The sequence below is a fragment of the Balaenoptera musculus genome, chromosome 1, assembly GCF_009873245.2.
Source record: "Balaenoptera musculus isolate JJ_BM4_2016_0621 chromosome 1, mBalMus1.pri.v3, whole genome shotgun sequence".
Lineage (NCBI taxonomy): Eukaryota > Metazoa > Chordata > Mammalia > Artiodactyla > Balaenopteridae > Balaenoptera > Balaenoptera musculus.
Window position 1 is genome coordinate 34,130,549 of NC_045785.1, and position 14,864 is coordinate 34,145,412.

The following is a 14,864-nucleotide window of genomic DNA, read 5'->3' on the forward strand; positions in this document are numbered from 1 at the left end:
AAGTGCGTACCTTCCAAAGTCTATACATCTTATTGTTCACCATATATGTATATGTGGGTGTGTACACACACACACACACACACACACACACACACACACACACACACACATTCCCAGGAGAATAAAATGCAGTGGTAAGGAAGAGCTGTTTGATGAAACCGAAACTAACTGTACATAATTATCTCTGAGCTCTTCACACACTAAGCGGGCAATGGAAAAGTGGATGCAGAATCCCCTTGATAATGAATCCGATGATGAATACCCTTCCACAGAGTCCAGCATCAGGCTTACCTGCTGAAACAACCGGATTTCAGTGGAACGATTTCACCATCTCTGTGAAATATTGTTCTGGAATTGGGGCATTATTTGACAACTCAAGCAATAAAATAACAGTCTTATCAGTGATCTCAGAATGCCTTCAATGAATTGATAGGAGGAACTGTTGAGAACAGACAGGAGGGGCTCAAAATCAAGAAGCTCAAAATCCTCAAGGGCTAATAAAGCACAACCCTGGCAAATCAATGAGCCCAAGCCATCAACAGGCAAATCCCTATGTACTAAGTAACTTCTTAAAGAAAACTTGTTACATTTATTAGGTTCTTTTATAAAAATCAACTTTACTGAGGAATAACCTACATATAATAAAATGGATACATTTCAAGTAAGCAGTTGGTTTTTGGTTTTTGTTTTGACAAACACATATACCCAGGTAACCATTCACCCCAGTCAAGATACAGGCATTTCCATAATCCCAGAAAGTTCCCTTGTGCCCTTTACTGGTGAACCCCTGGTCCTACTTCCTTCACCCACCCTTCACCAGGGCAACCACTGTTCCATTTGTTTCCCCCCATAGATTAGTTTTGACTGTTCTAGGATTTCATGTAAGTGGAATTATACAATATACACTTTTTTTAGCAGCTTTTCCAGCAAAACACTTAGAAGACTCATGCCTGTCCTTGCATGTATCCACAGTTTATTCCTTTTATTACTGAGTTGGAGTCCTGCATGTGAGTGTGCAGCAAGTTGCTTATAAATTCCCTAGTTCATGGGTGTTTGGGTTTGCGTTACTTCCAGTTTTGGATTATTATGAATAAAGCTGTTATGAACATCCATGTACCAGTCTTTTTGCCAACACAAATTTCTCCTGGATAAATACCTAGGTGGAAAATTGCTGGGTCATATGCTGTAGATGTTTAACTTCATAGGAAAATGCCAAACTTATCCTGAGTAATAGAAATCATCAATAGGTTCACTCTTAAAGCACTTATTAGAGAGATTTTAAAAATAAAAGAGGAAACCAGAGTAGGGAATGCCAAAAAGAGCATCCAACAGCACATTCAGCTGCTTTGCTCAGGGAGCTGGCAGGGTCCTCTCAGGACAGCTCTACTGGCCACCTCCCCCCCTGTGCCCACTTCACCCAAGGAAAATGGCCACCTTTGTCCCACTTCAGTGGACGTGTTGTCCCTCCTCAGTTTCCTTCCTCTCCTCACTCTGTCTTCAGGGGCAGTTTCGACTGCCCTGTCGCCAGCAGACTCTCCTTGCTTTTCTAGGAGAGTCAGGACTTGGAAGGACCATCAGACCCAGGGGACGTGAACCCAGCTCACCCAGGAGCTTCCACCCTGCTCCACTGCTGTGGCGCCATCAGGCCATGGAGCCCCTCATTGGTGGAAGGCTTATGGAGGGGGTATCCCCCCTTTCTCCCCCTTGAAAGGGGGCCAGGCAAAGCTCACAGTGGGGACTCCAGTACTTCCCTCTGCCCGACGGGAACCAGTGTGGGCCACCCATCAGCCAGGCCTGCCCACAACCTAGCACGTGTCTTCAGAACACAGGGGATCCCAGCAACCACTGTGCCCGGCTAGGCCAGGAAATGGCTCATTTAATGTCATGTTACATAAATAGCATCCGAACTACAAAATCCTATATGTTAACAACCACATGCCTATTCTTATTATTTCAGAGGCGTTCATTCTTTTATACAAGATAACTTCCCAAGACACCAAACTGAATTTTGATAAATGTGGGTTTTCAATATGTTCACTGACTTATATTTTTCACATAGGCTTTATTTTGTTTTCTGAGAGATAATAAACTCCCCTTAAGATCCAGAATTCTCATCACCTTCAGTAAGGAAGAAGGAGGAGAAAAGGACAGGGTGGGGTGGGTTGTAATTCCTCGAAGGCAGGGAATCTCAGAGCTTTGAAGTTTGAGGAGCCAGGAAGCTCAGGGATGAAAGAGATCAAACTGCAGGTCCAAGGGGAACGAGGAGCCCTCAGAATGCGAAGAAGCTTCTCAGAGCTGCTGGCCCTGAGGTCTCACACTGGCCTCGTGCTGGGGTCAGGAACCCCTTTCCCATCCCCCCTTCCCTTCTCCTACTCCTGCCCCAATTCTGCTCCAAAAACAGCTGCTGCCATGAGATGGCCACCTCCTGAGCTTGTAACAACCACCTGAACAGCAGACTCTCCCGGCTTCACTGAAACCATTCTTTCTTGCCTTAGAAAGTGACCAGAAATGCAGTAAAGGTGCCTTAAAATTCCCTTATCACTGAAACGAGCAGATCGCAGAAGTGCCTATCTGCAGTTTTCATCTTATTCACTGAGTTTTTTAAAGGGGAGCCAAATATATCCAGAGAAAACCATAATTTGAAAAGATACATGCACCCCCCAATGTTCACTGCAGCACCATTCACGATAGCCAAGACATGGAAGCAACCTAAGTGTCCACTGACAGAGGAATGGATAAAGAAGATGTGGTGTATATAGATACATATACAATGGAATACTACACAGCCATAAAAAAGAATAAAATAATGCCATTTGCAGCAACATGGATGGACCTAGAGATTATCACACTAAGTGAAATAAGTCAGAGAAAGACAAATATCATATGATATCACTTATATGTGGAATCTAAAAAAGGACACACATGAATTTATTTACAAAACAGAAACAGACTCACAGACATAGAAAACAAACTTACGGTTACCAAAGGAGAGGGGGAAGAAGGATAAATTAGGAGTTTGGGATTAAAATATACACACTATTATATATAAAATAGATAACCAACAAGGACCTACTGTATAGCACAGGGAAATAATACTCAATATCTTGTAATAACCTATAAGGGAAGAGAATGTAAAAAAAGAATATATATATTTATATAGATGTATAACTGAAGCACTTTGCTGTACACCTGAAACTAATACAACATTGTAAATCAACTATATTTCAATAAAAATTTAAAAATAAAATTAAAATAAAGTGGAGCCAAGTGAGGGAAGAGTCCCCCATTTACTTGCTGGGACTTCCCTTGGGCTGTTTGTCTGGAAAGCAAAATAAAGTCTGAAGGTGGCCCACTGATTTCCTCTCACTCAGAGAATTCTGCCTGAGTTAGGCTTGGCCGGTTAGCACATAATCTATAAAGACGAAAGTCCTTCTCTTCCTCGGGAGGGCCACAAAGATGCGGTTACTAGGAGCCGGCCGGCCACGCACAGCACAGATGAGGCTTCCCCAGCAAGGCCACCGCCAAATGCTCTTCTGCTCCGGCAGAAAGCCAGGCCCAGACTCTCCATCGCCGCCCTTCGTGGCTTTTATCTGGGTGACCGGGCAGGGGGCGAGGAGGGCTGGATTCTGGGTGACTCGTAGAGACTCCCTATGAGAAACGCTCAGTGAGCCCCCCCCCCATAGGGTCCTCTAGGAAGACAGTTGGAAGGACTTCCCAGGTCATTCAGTCCAACGGCTGCTTTTACAGAGGAAAACTCAGAGCCCTCAAGGGATTCAGTCCACGGGAACAGGACACCTTGACTCTCCTCCCCAGCTTCCTTTCCCTCTCCCAGTCTCTCCGCCACAGAGGAGGAGGGCCTCCCTCCACCTCGCTGCTCAGACACAGGTCTGGGAATCGTCCTGGTGCTGGCTACGTCCCGTTTCCCACCAGATCTACCCTCCACCCTCCCTACTCCGCTCTCTGCCCACGGGCTGACCTGGAAGGACCACATCAATGGGCAGCCTCTGTGGTCTGGTTAGCAGCCAATGGGGCAGCCCCACAGGAGATCACAGGAGGGTGGAGGGAGGGGAAGGAGGTCAGTGGATTCATTCCTCGGCTCTCTGCCTGCGAGGCAGAAATTCAGAACACTGGCCTGGCTTGACCTTCCACTGAAGGTCACTGCTCCCTTCAAGGCAGCCCTCTCCTTCAGGGTTCCAGTAACTTCCCCCCTCTCCTTGCCCCTCAGGCCTCCACAGTATCAGCTCCATCCTATCAGCCCAGCATGACCACTGTCATTCCTCCACAGCCCTGCCTCTGTAGATGGTCCCTCCTGAATTGTCCCCCTGTGAGATGGCTATATCCTGTTCCCACCCTGAACGGGATAAGCATTGATTCCTGCTGCTGCTTCCCCCTCCACGTTCCTGTCTACCCTTATCACAGCCCCGGCCTCTTTAGACTTTACAGCTGCAAGAGCCTCCTGACCACGCTTCCAGCTTTCCTCCTGGCCCCTTCTCATCTGCTCTCCCCAGGAGCATACCCAGTTATCCCGTGAAATGTAATTCAAACCGCGTCATGCACCTGCAAATCTTGCAATGGTTTCCACTGCCCCCCAGTAAAATCAAAGCTCTTCCCCTGACTTCTGAGGGCACACCAGACCCGACCTGCTCTCTGCAGCCTCCGCCTGGGCCCTGAGCTGCCATTCAGCCTCCTCTCCTTCCTCCTGCCCCCAGGCGCTTCCCCGCACTGAGACTTCACACTTGCCGTTCCCTCTGCCCAGCATTTGTCTCCTCCTCTCGTGGAAGAGGCCTTCCTTAGCAGGGCACACCCTACATTTTATTCCCCATCCCTGAGCTGTGCTCACGTCCTTCCAGCACTTAACAAATCTGTGATTATGTAAGTTTTCGTTTACTTTTAAAATGACTATCTCCCCTCCCTAGCTCCCACCTATGAGAGTTCCACATGGGTGGGAGCTAGGTCTGCTTTTCGGATTCCCTCCCTCACCCACAGTGGGTACTCCAGGCACATTTGCCAGATGAACAAGTCAGTGTATGTCCCAATAAAGGGAAGGATTGTCCTTTAATCTGAGATTTGTGTCCTTACTTTCTTGAGGGGTTGTTAATATTGTCCTTTCTTTCATGAAATGACTGTAAAAATAAATGACAGTTATCAAAAATTTTAAACGGCAACCTTATACAGTTCTCCAAAATATTGTTGAAATTGTATGAACCTATGATATCTCAGATTAAGTAATGTTTCAAGGGTCACAGTGCTGGGCCCTAGAGAGGTGACCTGGGTGATGGAGTCTGAAGTCAGACTCAGGGTGTGAGTTCAAGTCCCCACTCTGTTGCTTGGTAGCCGTAAAACTCTGAGCAAGTTACTTAACCTATCTGCGCCTCGATTTCCTTACCTGTAAAATAGGGATAATAATAGGATCTACTTCAGAGGATTTTTGTGAGAATTCAATGAATTAATACTTGTGAAGTTCTTAGAACAGTGCCTGGCACTGTTCAATAAATGTTGGACAACAAATTTGTTGAGCAAAAATGCTCAGCAAATGTTAGTGCTACCATCATCATCATCATCATCATTATTACCAAACCCAGCTCTTCTAAATCCCCCACCAGGGCTCTTTTCTCTTTAAAATGTTATCTCCCAACATTCTCTCTTCAAATGTTATCTGACCACCCCTAAATGTCAAGCCAAAATTCAGCACTTAGAAAACTATCCTAGTCCAGCCAACCAGATTTTCTGGATAGCTAAGCACCACCAACCTTGATAAATGTGCTTCTAACATATGTTATTTCTTTCCTACTTCTTAACTAATTTTGATGAAATGAGCATCATTATGGAAATGCACGGTGCTGTGGATCCCAGAAACACCACAAGAAAAACTCCATAGGTCTGAGGCTCTGCAGCCCAGGCAGAGGCTCCACTCTGTCCCCCCAAAGCACTCAACACCCTGAGCTCCGCTCTCCTTGTCTGCAGAGAGGGAAGGTCATAGGCACTGAGACGTCACTGTGGTCTTAATGAGTCGTGTGCACCCACCGCAAGCTCCTAAAACACTCCTTTTCTTTCTTATTTTTTGGTTAATAATACTATAATTTGCCCAGGAGAATGCCTTAATGTAGGTCTCCAGGCAGAATTCTCTCTTCCTCAAGATCCGCTAAACACCCAAGCCCCTGCCTAGAAGAGAGTGGGGTTAACGCCTCAGGGGGAACCGACCCCTCACACTCTGTACAGAGGGAATTCCTTCCTGGTGGTGTTCACGTGACGGACAGAGCAAGTCACCCGCAGGCTGCTCCTGAAGCAGGACAGGCTTTTGAAGCTGTGATATTTCTGAATTTGGCCTTGGACAAAGACACCATATTTCCTCACAGCCATTCACACCCTGACTCAAGCAATTTTAACTGAATTCTATTTCCTTTCGACCCAAGGCCATTTGAAGATGCAAAAACCATATTTGTGAATGAATTCTAGCATTTGATTTGCAGAGTCAATTCCACTGAATTCCATGCTTTATCCCAGGTGTATTTCAACTTTCTGAGGCTCAGAACCATTTTCCCCACCCTCAACAATATCACACACCCACCTCCCAAATACACAAATGTGTATGGGTTATATAGTCAACAGCTCATGTTAAAGGGGATCCATATTAAATAATATTGTTACATAGATATTAATAAGGCTAAGATAAACGATGAGAAAATAGAAGAGAGTCTTTGTATCTTTTTAATGTTGTTCATTATGTAGAAATTGGGAACCAAATCAATGAATTTTCTGACTACAGAGTCAACAAAATTATCTGAATTCTAAACAAATCCTGGCGTACACTTACAAATAAATAGCATAGAGAAAAGATGAAAACATAAACTAAGGACAGGAAGTAAAACCGGATTCAGAAATATTATTCTTGCATTTGAGATTAAAAGAAATATACATACATCTATAATTCTACAACTCCCACAAAGCCTAATTTCATTTGTAAAATACACCAGGGAATCCTGGCAAGTTTCTGTGGAATCATGCAACTAGGTGTGTCTTTTAATTAAACGCACATCTAGCAATCCACAAATATGAATTAAGCATCACCAATTAGTTAGCACTGTGGAGGATTTAGGTCTCTACCCCCAACAGAGCAAGCAATTTGCGAAACTTTACCCTACAACACATGAAAACCAGGGCCCCAGCTACCAGTGTTAACGACATTCTATTCTGCAGGGGTTCATCTTCATTCTCTCCAAAAGTGTATCAAGGTCCTGCTGTGTTTCAATGGAACCAAACAGCTAAGGCTCTGAAAGACACCATTTCAGAAGAAAAAGGGGTGAGATTATCTCTGAACAATCACTCTATTAGCATGAATCTGAACTGTGATATTTGGTCACTTTGTTTTAGTTTACAACCACCTTTGCAAGTGATAAGATTTAAATTGATTGATGGGGAGAGGGTGGGAAAGGAAAACAACACACACGCAATAAACACACACACCCATCACACACACATCCATAACACGCACACACATCACAGGATCCAAATTCAACAAGCAGAGGTGAATGCAGAACTGGTCTAAGCTGAATGTATGCACAAAAGACTCCCTTCCTTCCTTCCTTCCTTCCTTCCTTCCTCCCCTCCTCCCTTCCTCCCTTCCTGTCCTACCTTTTTATTCCATCAACAAGGCCAGGTGACAGTGGGAACACCTCATATTCACCCTGCTTCAAGTAACAAGGGGGCAGATTGTGAGAGAACACAAGTCATGTGAGCTTCCAAGGTCCAGTCCAGTCCTTCCTGTATCAGTGCCAGTCCCATTTCAAAGTTGTACTTCCTAGGTCATCCCAAATTTGTAATTCATCCATAACACAGACCCCTAACCATTTCTTGAGCCCTTCCTGGAAATCCAGAGATGAAAAAGGCCCAGCCTCTGTGTGTTCTCAAGTCCTCATGGGATGGGCAGCCCAGTGGGAGAAAAAGCACTCTGGGATCAATGTGGGATTGCAGTTTGCTTGCATGCTCTGTCCCATGTGCCTGAAGTTTTCTAGGGGAGTCCTCCCCTTCACCAGTTACCCCTCCATGAAGAGCTGCCTCTCCTAACTAGACAGGTGCACCATTCACCACAGGAAGCCCAGGCATCCCTTCCCATTGATGGGGCAGGTCTCAAGTAAGATGCTTGAGCCCTGCAAGGCTTGTTTCTCCCCATGGATCACACAAAACACAGTCTCCAAGCCTCCATCGTGCCTGTTACCTTGGGGCTGCTTGCTTCCTACAAACTTCTCTTCCTCTCTTCCTGAAAATACCACAGGTTTCTCAACTGAAGTATATTAAAACTAATTCCATCTTAACATATTCTGGAGCCCTTCACAGCATGCCTTAAATTAAGCAGGAACACCCTGGTCTCCAGATGACAGCCTCTTAGGCAAACCTCCCTTCGTTCCCAGGACTCCAGCAAACAGCCCCCTCTCGGTCTCCCCAGCCCACTCCTCCCTGTCCAACAACTCTGGTTTCCCCCACTTGGAGAAGTACATCTGACAGATTTTACATCCTTCAGACCAAGGATGTAAAATCCTTCACCTCCATGTGAAACCTCTACTTGTATTTCCTTTTCTATGCCTTGTATTTGAAGAACATCTGGGCCTTTTATTCAGCTTTTAGAAAAATTAGGGAAGGTCACAGCCCAAGTAGTTACTTGGTAAAGGTAAAAGGTAAAATTAACTACAATAGCAAACTCTCACATAGCCCTGATTATGTGCCTGGTAGAGTTCCAAGTGCTTTACCTATACGAACCACTAAATCTCACCACAGCCCTATAAGGCAGTCTTATTTCTTACCCCCATTTTACAGGTAATGAAAGTGAGACCCAAAGAAGTTGCATGAAATTAACTTGCCTAGAGTCATCCAATTAATAATTGGCAGAGCAGGGATTTGAACCTTTGTCATCCGTCTCAGCGGTGCTGCTCACCAGGAAGGGAACGCTGTTGGCATGACAACAAAGGTACTTCTGTGGCCCCTTAAATGCAGCATTAACTCTATGAACACCCCGCAAGCCGTGTAGATAAGCTACCTTTGTATAAATTTACATGTCACCTTCAAGAAGAGCAGGGTTCGCCTGGGTGAGGAGAAGGAAGAAGAGAGGAGACTTCTGCCCTTGAAAGATTCTATTTTAATTCTTTAAAAAAACCACTGAACAGGCCCAGCCCTGGATTTCAAGATCAGTTTTCAAGGTCTCCAGGCATGAGGCAGTCATCTGAAAAGGGAAGCATGACAGGAGTCTGACCTCTGCGTGGCCTCCTTGTTCTCAAGGTGCTGCTTTCAGATCTGAAAATGAACAGGAAAGCCGAGGAGCCAAAATCTCCCTAACCTCGGATCAGGTATCAATACCATTAGGCGTTGGAAGCTTGTGACAGCAGAAGATGTCACATTCTCAAGTGCAAACACGGCAGCATTTATCTAAGTTTACTGGTAAACAAACTAACACATAAAAGGTCAATTAACTATTTCTAGAAGTTCTACATAAGACTCAGAAACTTGCTTGTTTATCTAGCCTAACTTCCTAGAAACACTGAATCACAACATCACACAATGCAAGTCCCTCAAACCCAAGTCCCTTTGGAGAAAGGAGCTGGCTGCAGCAAAGGCCCTGACAGGTAGAGGACAATCATTAAGATGGTGATGGCAATGATGATGACGGAGAAGATGGTGGCAGCCATGATCACGAGAGCAAGCATTGGTGGCGCATCTCATATGAGTCAGGGACTGTGCTGAGGACTCTTCCTGCACTGTCTTAATCTTCACAGGAACCGTGAGAGGCAGATACCAGCACAACACCCATTTTAAAGATGAGGAATTCGATGAGAGAGGCCAAGTATCTGGGTCAAGGTGTCATGATTGTGGTCACGATATGAACCGGGGCCAATCTGACTCCCCAATTTCACATTCTTATCTAATGCTCGACTGTCTCTTCCTATAAGAAAACCTTAGTATAGAAAGTTCTGGAAACAGGGTATGCTGATTACTCACATTTTCTGGTAAATATATGTGCAATCAGTTCTAAATACTCATCTGAAAAATGTTCCACAATGTTCATGGTCCTCTTTCCTGTCTTAGTAAGTATACTATACTAAATATAAATCTACTTGTACTTTATTAATAGATACGTTCAGGGCTATCTCTTAGCTATTTGCCATAACAATTAGGTCTGACTGTAGAGTATTTCAGATATAGGCACAAGAATTAGACACAGCCCAGTATATATATATGTATGTGTGTGTGTATGTGTGTGTGTGTGTGTGTATATATATATATATATATATATATATATATATAAAATATATAGAGCAACAAGCTGACCTGCTGTGACAGAGGCAAACAAAATGGCAGCACCAAAGGGGAGCCTCTGGGTCAGGGCCCAACTGGGGCTCTCGCCACTGCTGCTGCTGCTGACCACGGCCCTGACTGGAGACTCGGCGACCACTTCGGCTGAAGCGTTTGACTCAGTCTTGGGTGATACGGCGTCTTGTCACCGGGCCTGCCAGTTGACCTACCCCCTGCACACCTACTCCAAGGAAGAGGAGTTGTACGCATGTCAGAGAGGTTGCAGGCTGTTTTCAATTTGTCAATTTGTGGATGATGGAATTGATTTAAATCGGACCAAATTGGAATGTGAATCTGCATGTACAGAAGCATATTCCCAATCTGATGAGCAATATGTTTGTCACCTTGGGTGCCAGAATCAGCTGCCATTTGCTGAACTGAGACAAGAACAACTCATGTCCCTGATGCCAAAAATACATCTAGTCTTCCCTCTAACTCTGGTAAGGTCATTCTGGAGTGATATGATGGACTGTTCACAGAGCTTCATAACCTCTTCGTGGACTTTTTATCTTCAAGCTGATGATGGAAAAATAGTTATATTCCAGTGTAAGCCAGAAATCCAGTATGCACCACCGCTGGAGCAGGAGCCGACAAGTTTGAAAGAACTGTCGCTAAGCAAAATGTCCTATCTGCAAATGAGAAGTTCACAAGCACACAGGAACTATCTTGAAGATGGAGAAAGTGATGGTTTTTTAAGATGTCTCTGCTAAGTCCGGGTGGATTTTAACCATGACTCTTGTCCTCTCCGTGATGGTATTGCTCTGGATTTGTTGTGCAACTGTGGCTACAGCTGTGGAGCAGTATGTTCCCTCTGAGAAGCTGAGTATCTACGGTGACTTGGAATTTGTGAGTGAACAAAAGCTAAACAGATATCCAGCTTCTTCTCTCGTGGTTGTTAGATCTAAAGGTGAAGATCATGAAGAAGCAGGGCCTCTACCTGCAAAAGTGAATCTTGCTCATTCAGAAATTTAAGCTTTTTTTTTTTTTAAAGAAAAGTGTATAGACATCTAAATTTCCATTCCTCATAGTGCTTTTTAAAATGATTTCATTGGCTATAGGGCTTAAAAATCACTATTAAATGCAAATAAAGTTACCCAAATCTGTGAAGACTGTATTTGCTGTAACTTTACATGTAATTTTTTTCTAGTAATTTAAGAGATGGATATTTGGGATTGTATTTTTAGTTTACTAATATCTGTAAGCTATTTTAATTATTATTTGCATTGTTTTTGTTTGTTTCCTTTCTTAGCCAAATTCTATGAGCTGATTATTGTTCTTCCCCACCTCCTACCATGTCAATCACCTTAGTTAATAAGTTGAATACTCAGTAGGATATGATACTCTTGCTCAGAAATGACCCACAACCTGTAATTTGAAATTTAGTAGAAAATGCCCTTTAACACACTGCATTTTCAGTTGTATTGAACTGAAATCATTAAAATTTTATTTGAATAATTATGTGTTGAAATTTGAGTTAATATACTCCTGATTTTCCAGATCTTCCCTTTCACCCCTACCCAACCCAGAAAATAATTAGAAAATGTTCTATGTCTATTTATTGCTATATGATGATCAGGGAGCAAATTAAAGCAAAAATGATTCTCTCACAAAAAAAAATAATAATAAAATTAAATTAAATATATACACACGGTCCCTGACTGACAATGGTTTGACTTATGATTTTTTGACTTTACAATGGTGCAAAAGCAAGACGCATTCAGTAGGAACCATACGTCATATTTTGAATTTTGATCTTTTCCCGGGGCTAGCGATATGCTGTCCTTTCCTCTCCTGATGCTGGATAGTGGCAGCAGCCACAGCTCCCACTCAGCCATGCGATCACAAGGGTAAAAAAGCGATACACTGACAACCATTCTGTACCCAGACAACCATTCTATTTTTCACTTTCGGTACAGTATTCCATCAATTACATGAGATATTCAACACTTTAGTATAAAGTAGACTATATATTAGATGATTTTGCCCAACTGTAGACTAAAGTGAGGGTTCTGAGCACATTTAAGGCAGGCTAGGCTAAGCTACGATGTTCAGTAGGTTAGGTGTATTAAATATATTTTCAGCTTATAATAGTTTCACCTTATGATGGGTTTATCAGGATGAAATCCCATTGTGAGTCAAGAAAGATCTATATACTAGTAGATGTAATATATATTTTAAACATTTTTTTCATATATTTATATTATATATTTTTTATAATTTATATTACATCTTATTTTTTATAATATATATTATATCTTATTTTTTATAACTTATATCTTATTTTTTTAATAGACCACTTTCAGAGCATCCCCAAGGCATGCCCTGAAAAAGGGATGTTAAAAAATAAGATCTAAGAAAATTAATTTCACTATTTGCCTTTTTCTTATAAAAGTTCAATCCAACTTATTTTGGTTGATAACTGCAGTGTACTGTATCAAAGACTGCCCACACATGGTGTGTCTACAGCATAAGAGAAGTGCTGAGAAACAGGAAGAGGAGCAAATGAAAACTTAAAAACAACAAAACCCAGCATAAAAACCAAAATGACCAGCCCCCTAATTCTAAGGAAAGTCCAGTTTCTCATAAGGGGCAGTCAATGTATTTTTATCTGTGGCTTAATGTTTTTGCAGACACATTAAATCATAAAAATCCAAGAAACCATATCTCACCCCCAAACCACATAATATATTTTAAGGAATGTGTCCCTTTTCTAAGAAACTGCTTGATTCGCAGGAAGTGGCAAAGTGGCAGGTGTGTTCCCAGGATCAGCCAAAGAAACCAAATAAACGTTCCACTGGGCAAACCTGTTTCTCTCAGATAAACAGCCGCCTGCTGCCTTACAGGGGGAAAAGGAACCACAGGACTGTCTGTATGATTCCCTGGCACTTCTGTTTTTCTGCTTAAATTGAAAAGGAAGATGGCAGTCTACACCTATGCAGATACTGCCACGCAGCCAGGCCAATCCCAGGTCCTGCATGGGCTGGGGGTTTCAAAGCCACAGCTCTGGATGGGGGCCTCACAGGTCTTCCGTGCTTTAGGAAGGCATGGAAGAGGATGGCTAAACTAGGAGTTGCAGGGGAAGCAGATTTCACTTGGAAAAGAGATCATTATGCAATTAGCTATATTACACAATAGCTAGGCTCAGGAGGAGTGAGGGTGGAAGGTGGGAAAGAGTGTCCATCTTTCCTTGCTCCAAGGCAGCCCATTCCTTCCCTCTCGCACCACTCACCATGCTGTAAATAACCACCTGCCTGTCTGTATCCCCAGGACGTCAGGGACTATCCACCCTGGGTACATAAAGAGCACCCAATACATGACAATTCTTGTTGCTACAGTGTGTCCTCAAGAAATATCTGCTGAATGACTGAAATAGGGGCAGGAATCAAAGAACATAATTTTCCATTTGGAAAGTGTCTTGCTAAATGCTTGCCATTGGATAAGATTCACTATATTGCAGCTCTGGTCTGTTGTGTTGTAAGCAGGGTTAAATAAATAAAGGCAAATTTTTAAAAAATACCAAAGAGGAGCAGAGCTGAACTGGCTTGCTGGAAGTTTCAGATTAAAATAAAGGACTGTCTAGGAGAAGAGAGCCAGCTGGCTGCTTAGAGGACATGGAGTTTAAAGCAAAGTCCTAATGGAGATGGTCTGAGGGAGACCATCCAAGGGGTCCCCTAGCCACACAGACAATAGTGGGGACAGTGTTCAGACTACCTAGGAGCTCTGAGGACTCACAGAGACAGACTGGCTAGGATGGGGCCAGAAGGGAGTTGCTGGGTCAGGCTGGGCCAGCTACTTAGTCATCCTGCCAGTAAACATCCTCCAGGAATATTGTGCCTTGCAGTGAAGGAGCTGTTGTGAAAATGACCTAGGCAGACAATCTGACTGCAGCGCTGTAGGCAGGGCTGTGTCTTTCCCCTTGGCTAAGAGGTCTCTCATGCTCCCTTCTCCCAAGCAGCCAAAGAATAAGAAAGGATAGACAACCAATGTTCACGACCTCCTGCTATGGACCACTTCCTTCTCCCATGAAATGCCTGTGAGGTTGGTGGTATCATTTACATTACACAAAACTCAGGTGAGAACTGTAACTCACCTACAATCACACAACTGGCAAGTAGCAGAACCAGAACTATTAGTTTTGGCCAGGATTGAAAGAGAACTTCTGGCCCCACCGGATGCAGCCTGCCCTCCCAGCCTCAGAGGAGGTCTGATGGGGCAGAGAATTTGACAGCAAGATGCTGCTGGCACAGCCTGCTCCTCTGAGAGCTTGGCAGGCCTGTCCTGACCTCTGTCCCAGAGCCACCTCCATCTGGAGACATAATCTTATTGGAGTCTCAGCTTGATCTGCTGATGTTCAGCTCACCTGCCTGCTTCTAGCTAGATCTCTCCCGACACTTCTGTTAACCCAGCTCCAAATAAAGCAAGAGTCCCCAGACCAATGTTCCTCAAAGGGTGGTCTCCGGGATGTTTGTGTAAGTGGCAGATTCCAGGCCCCAACCCAGACCCACAGAGTCATAATCTCTGGA

The 14,864-nt window shown here is 43.8% G+C and overlaps 1 protein-coding gene across 1 annotated transcript; it reads left to right on the forward strand.

Moving 5' to 3' along the window:
* Positions 1-10,340: 10,340 nt before the first annotated feature.
* On the forward strand, positions 10,341-11,790 carry LOC118888257 (transmembrane protein 59-like). The gene is given in 2 exon segments (XM_036839280.1): positions 10,341-11,041; positions 11,043-11,790. Coding segments are annotated over 2 exon segments (972 nt in total). The 3' UTR covers positions 11,314-11,790.
* The last annotated feature ends 3,074 nt before the right edge of the window (positions 11,791-14,864 follow it).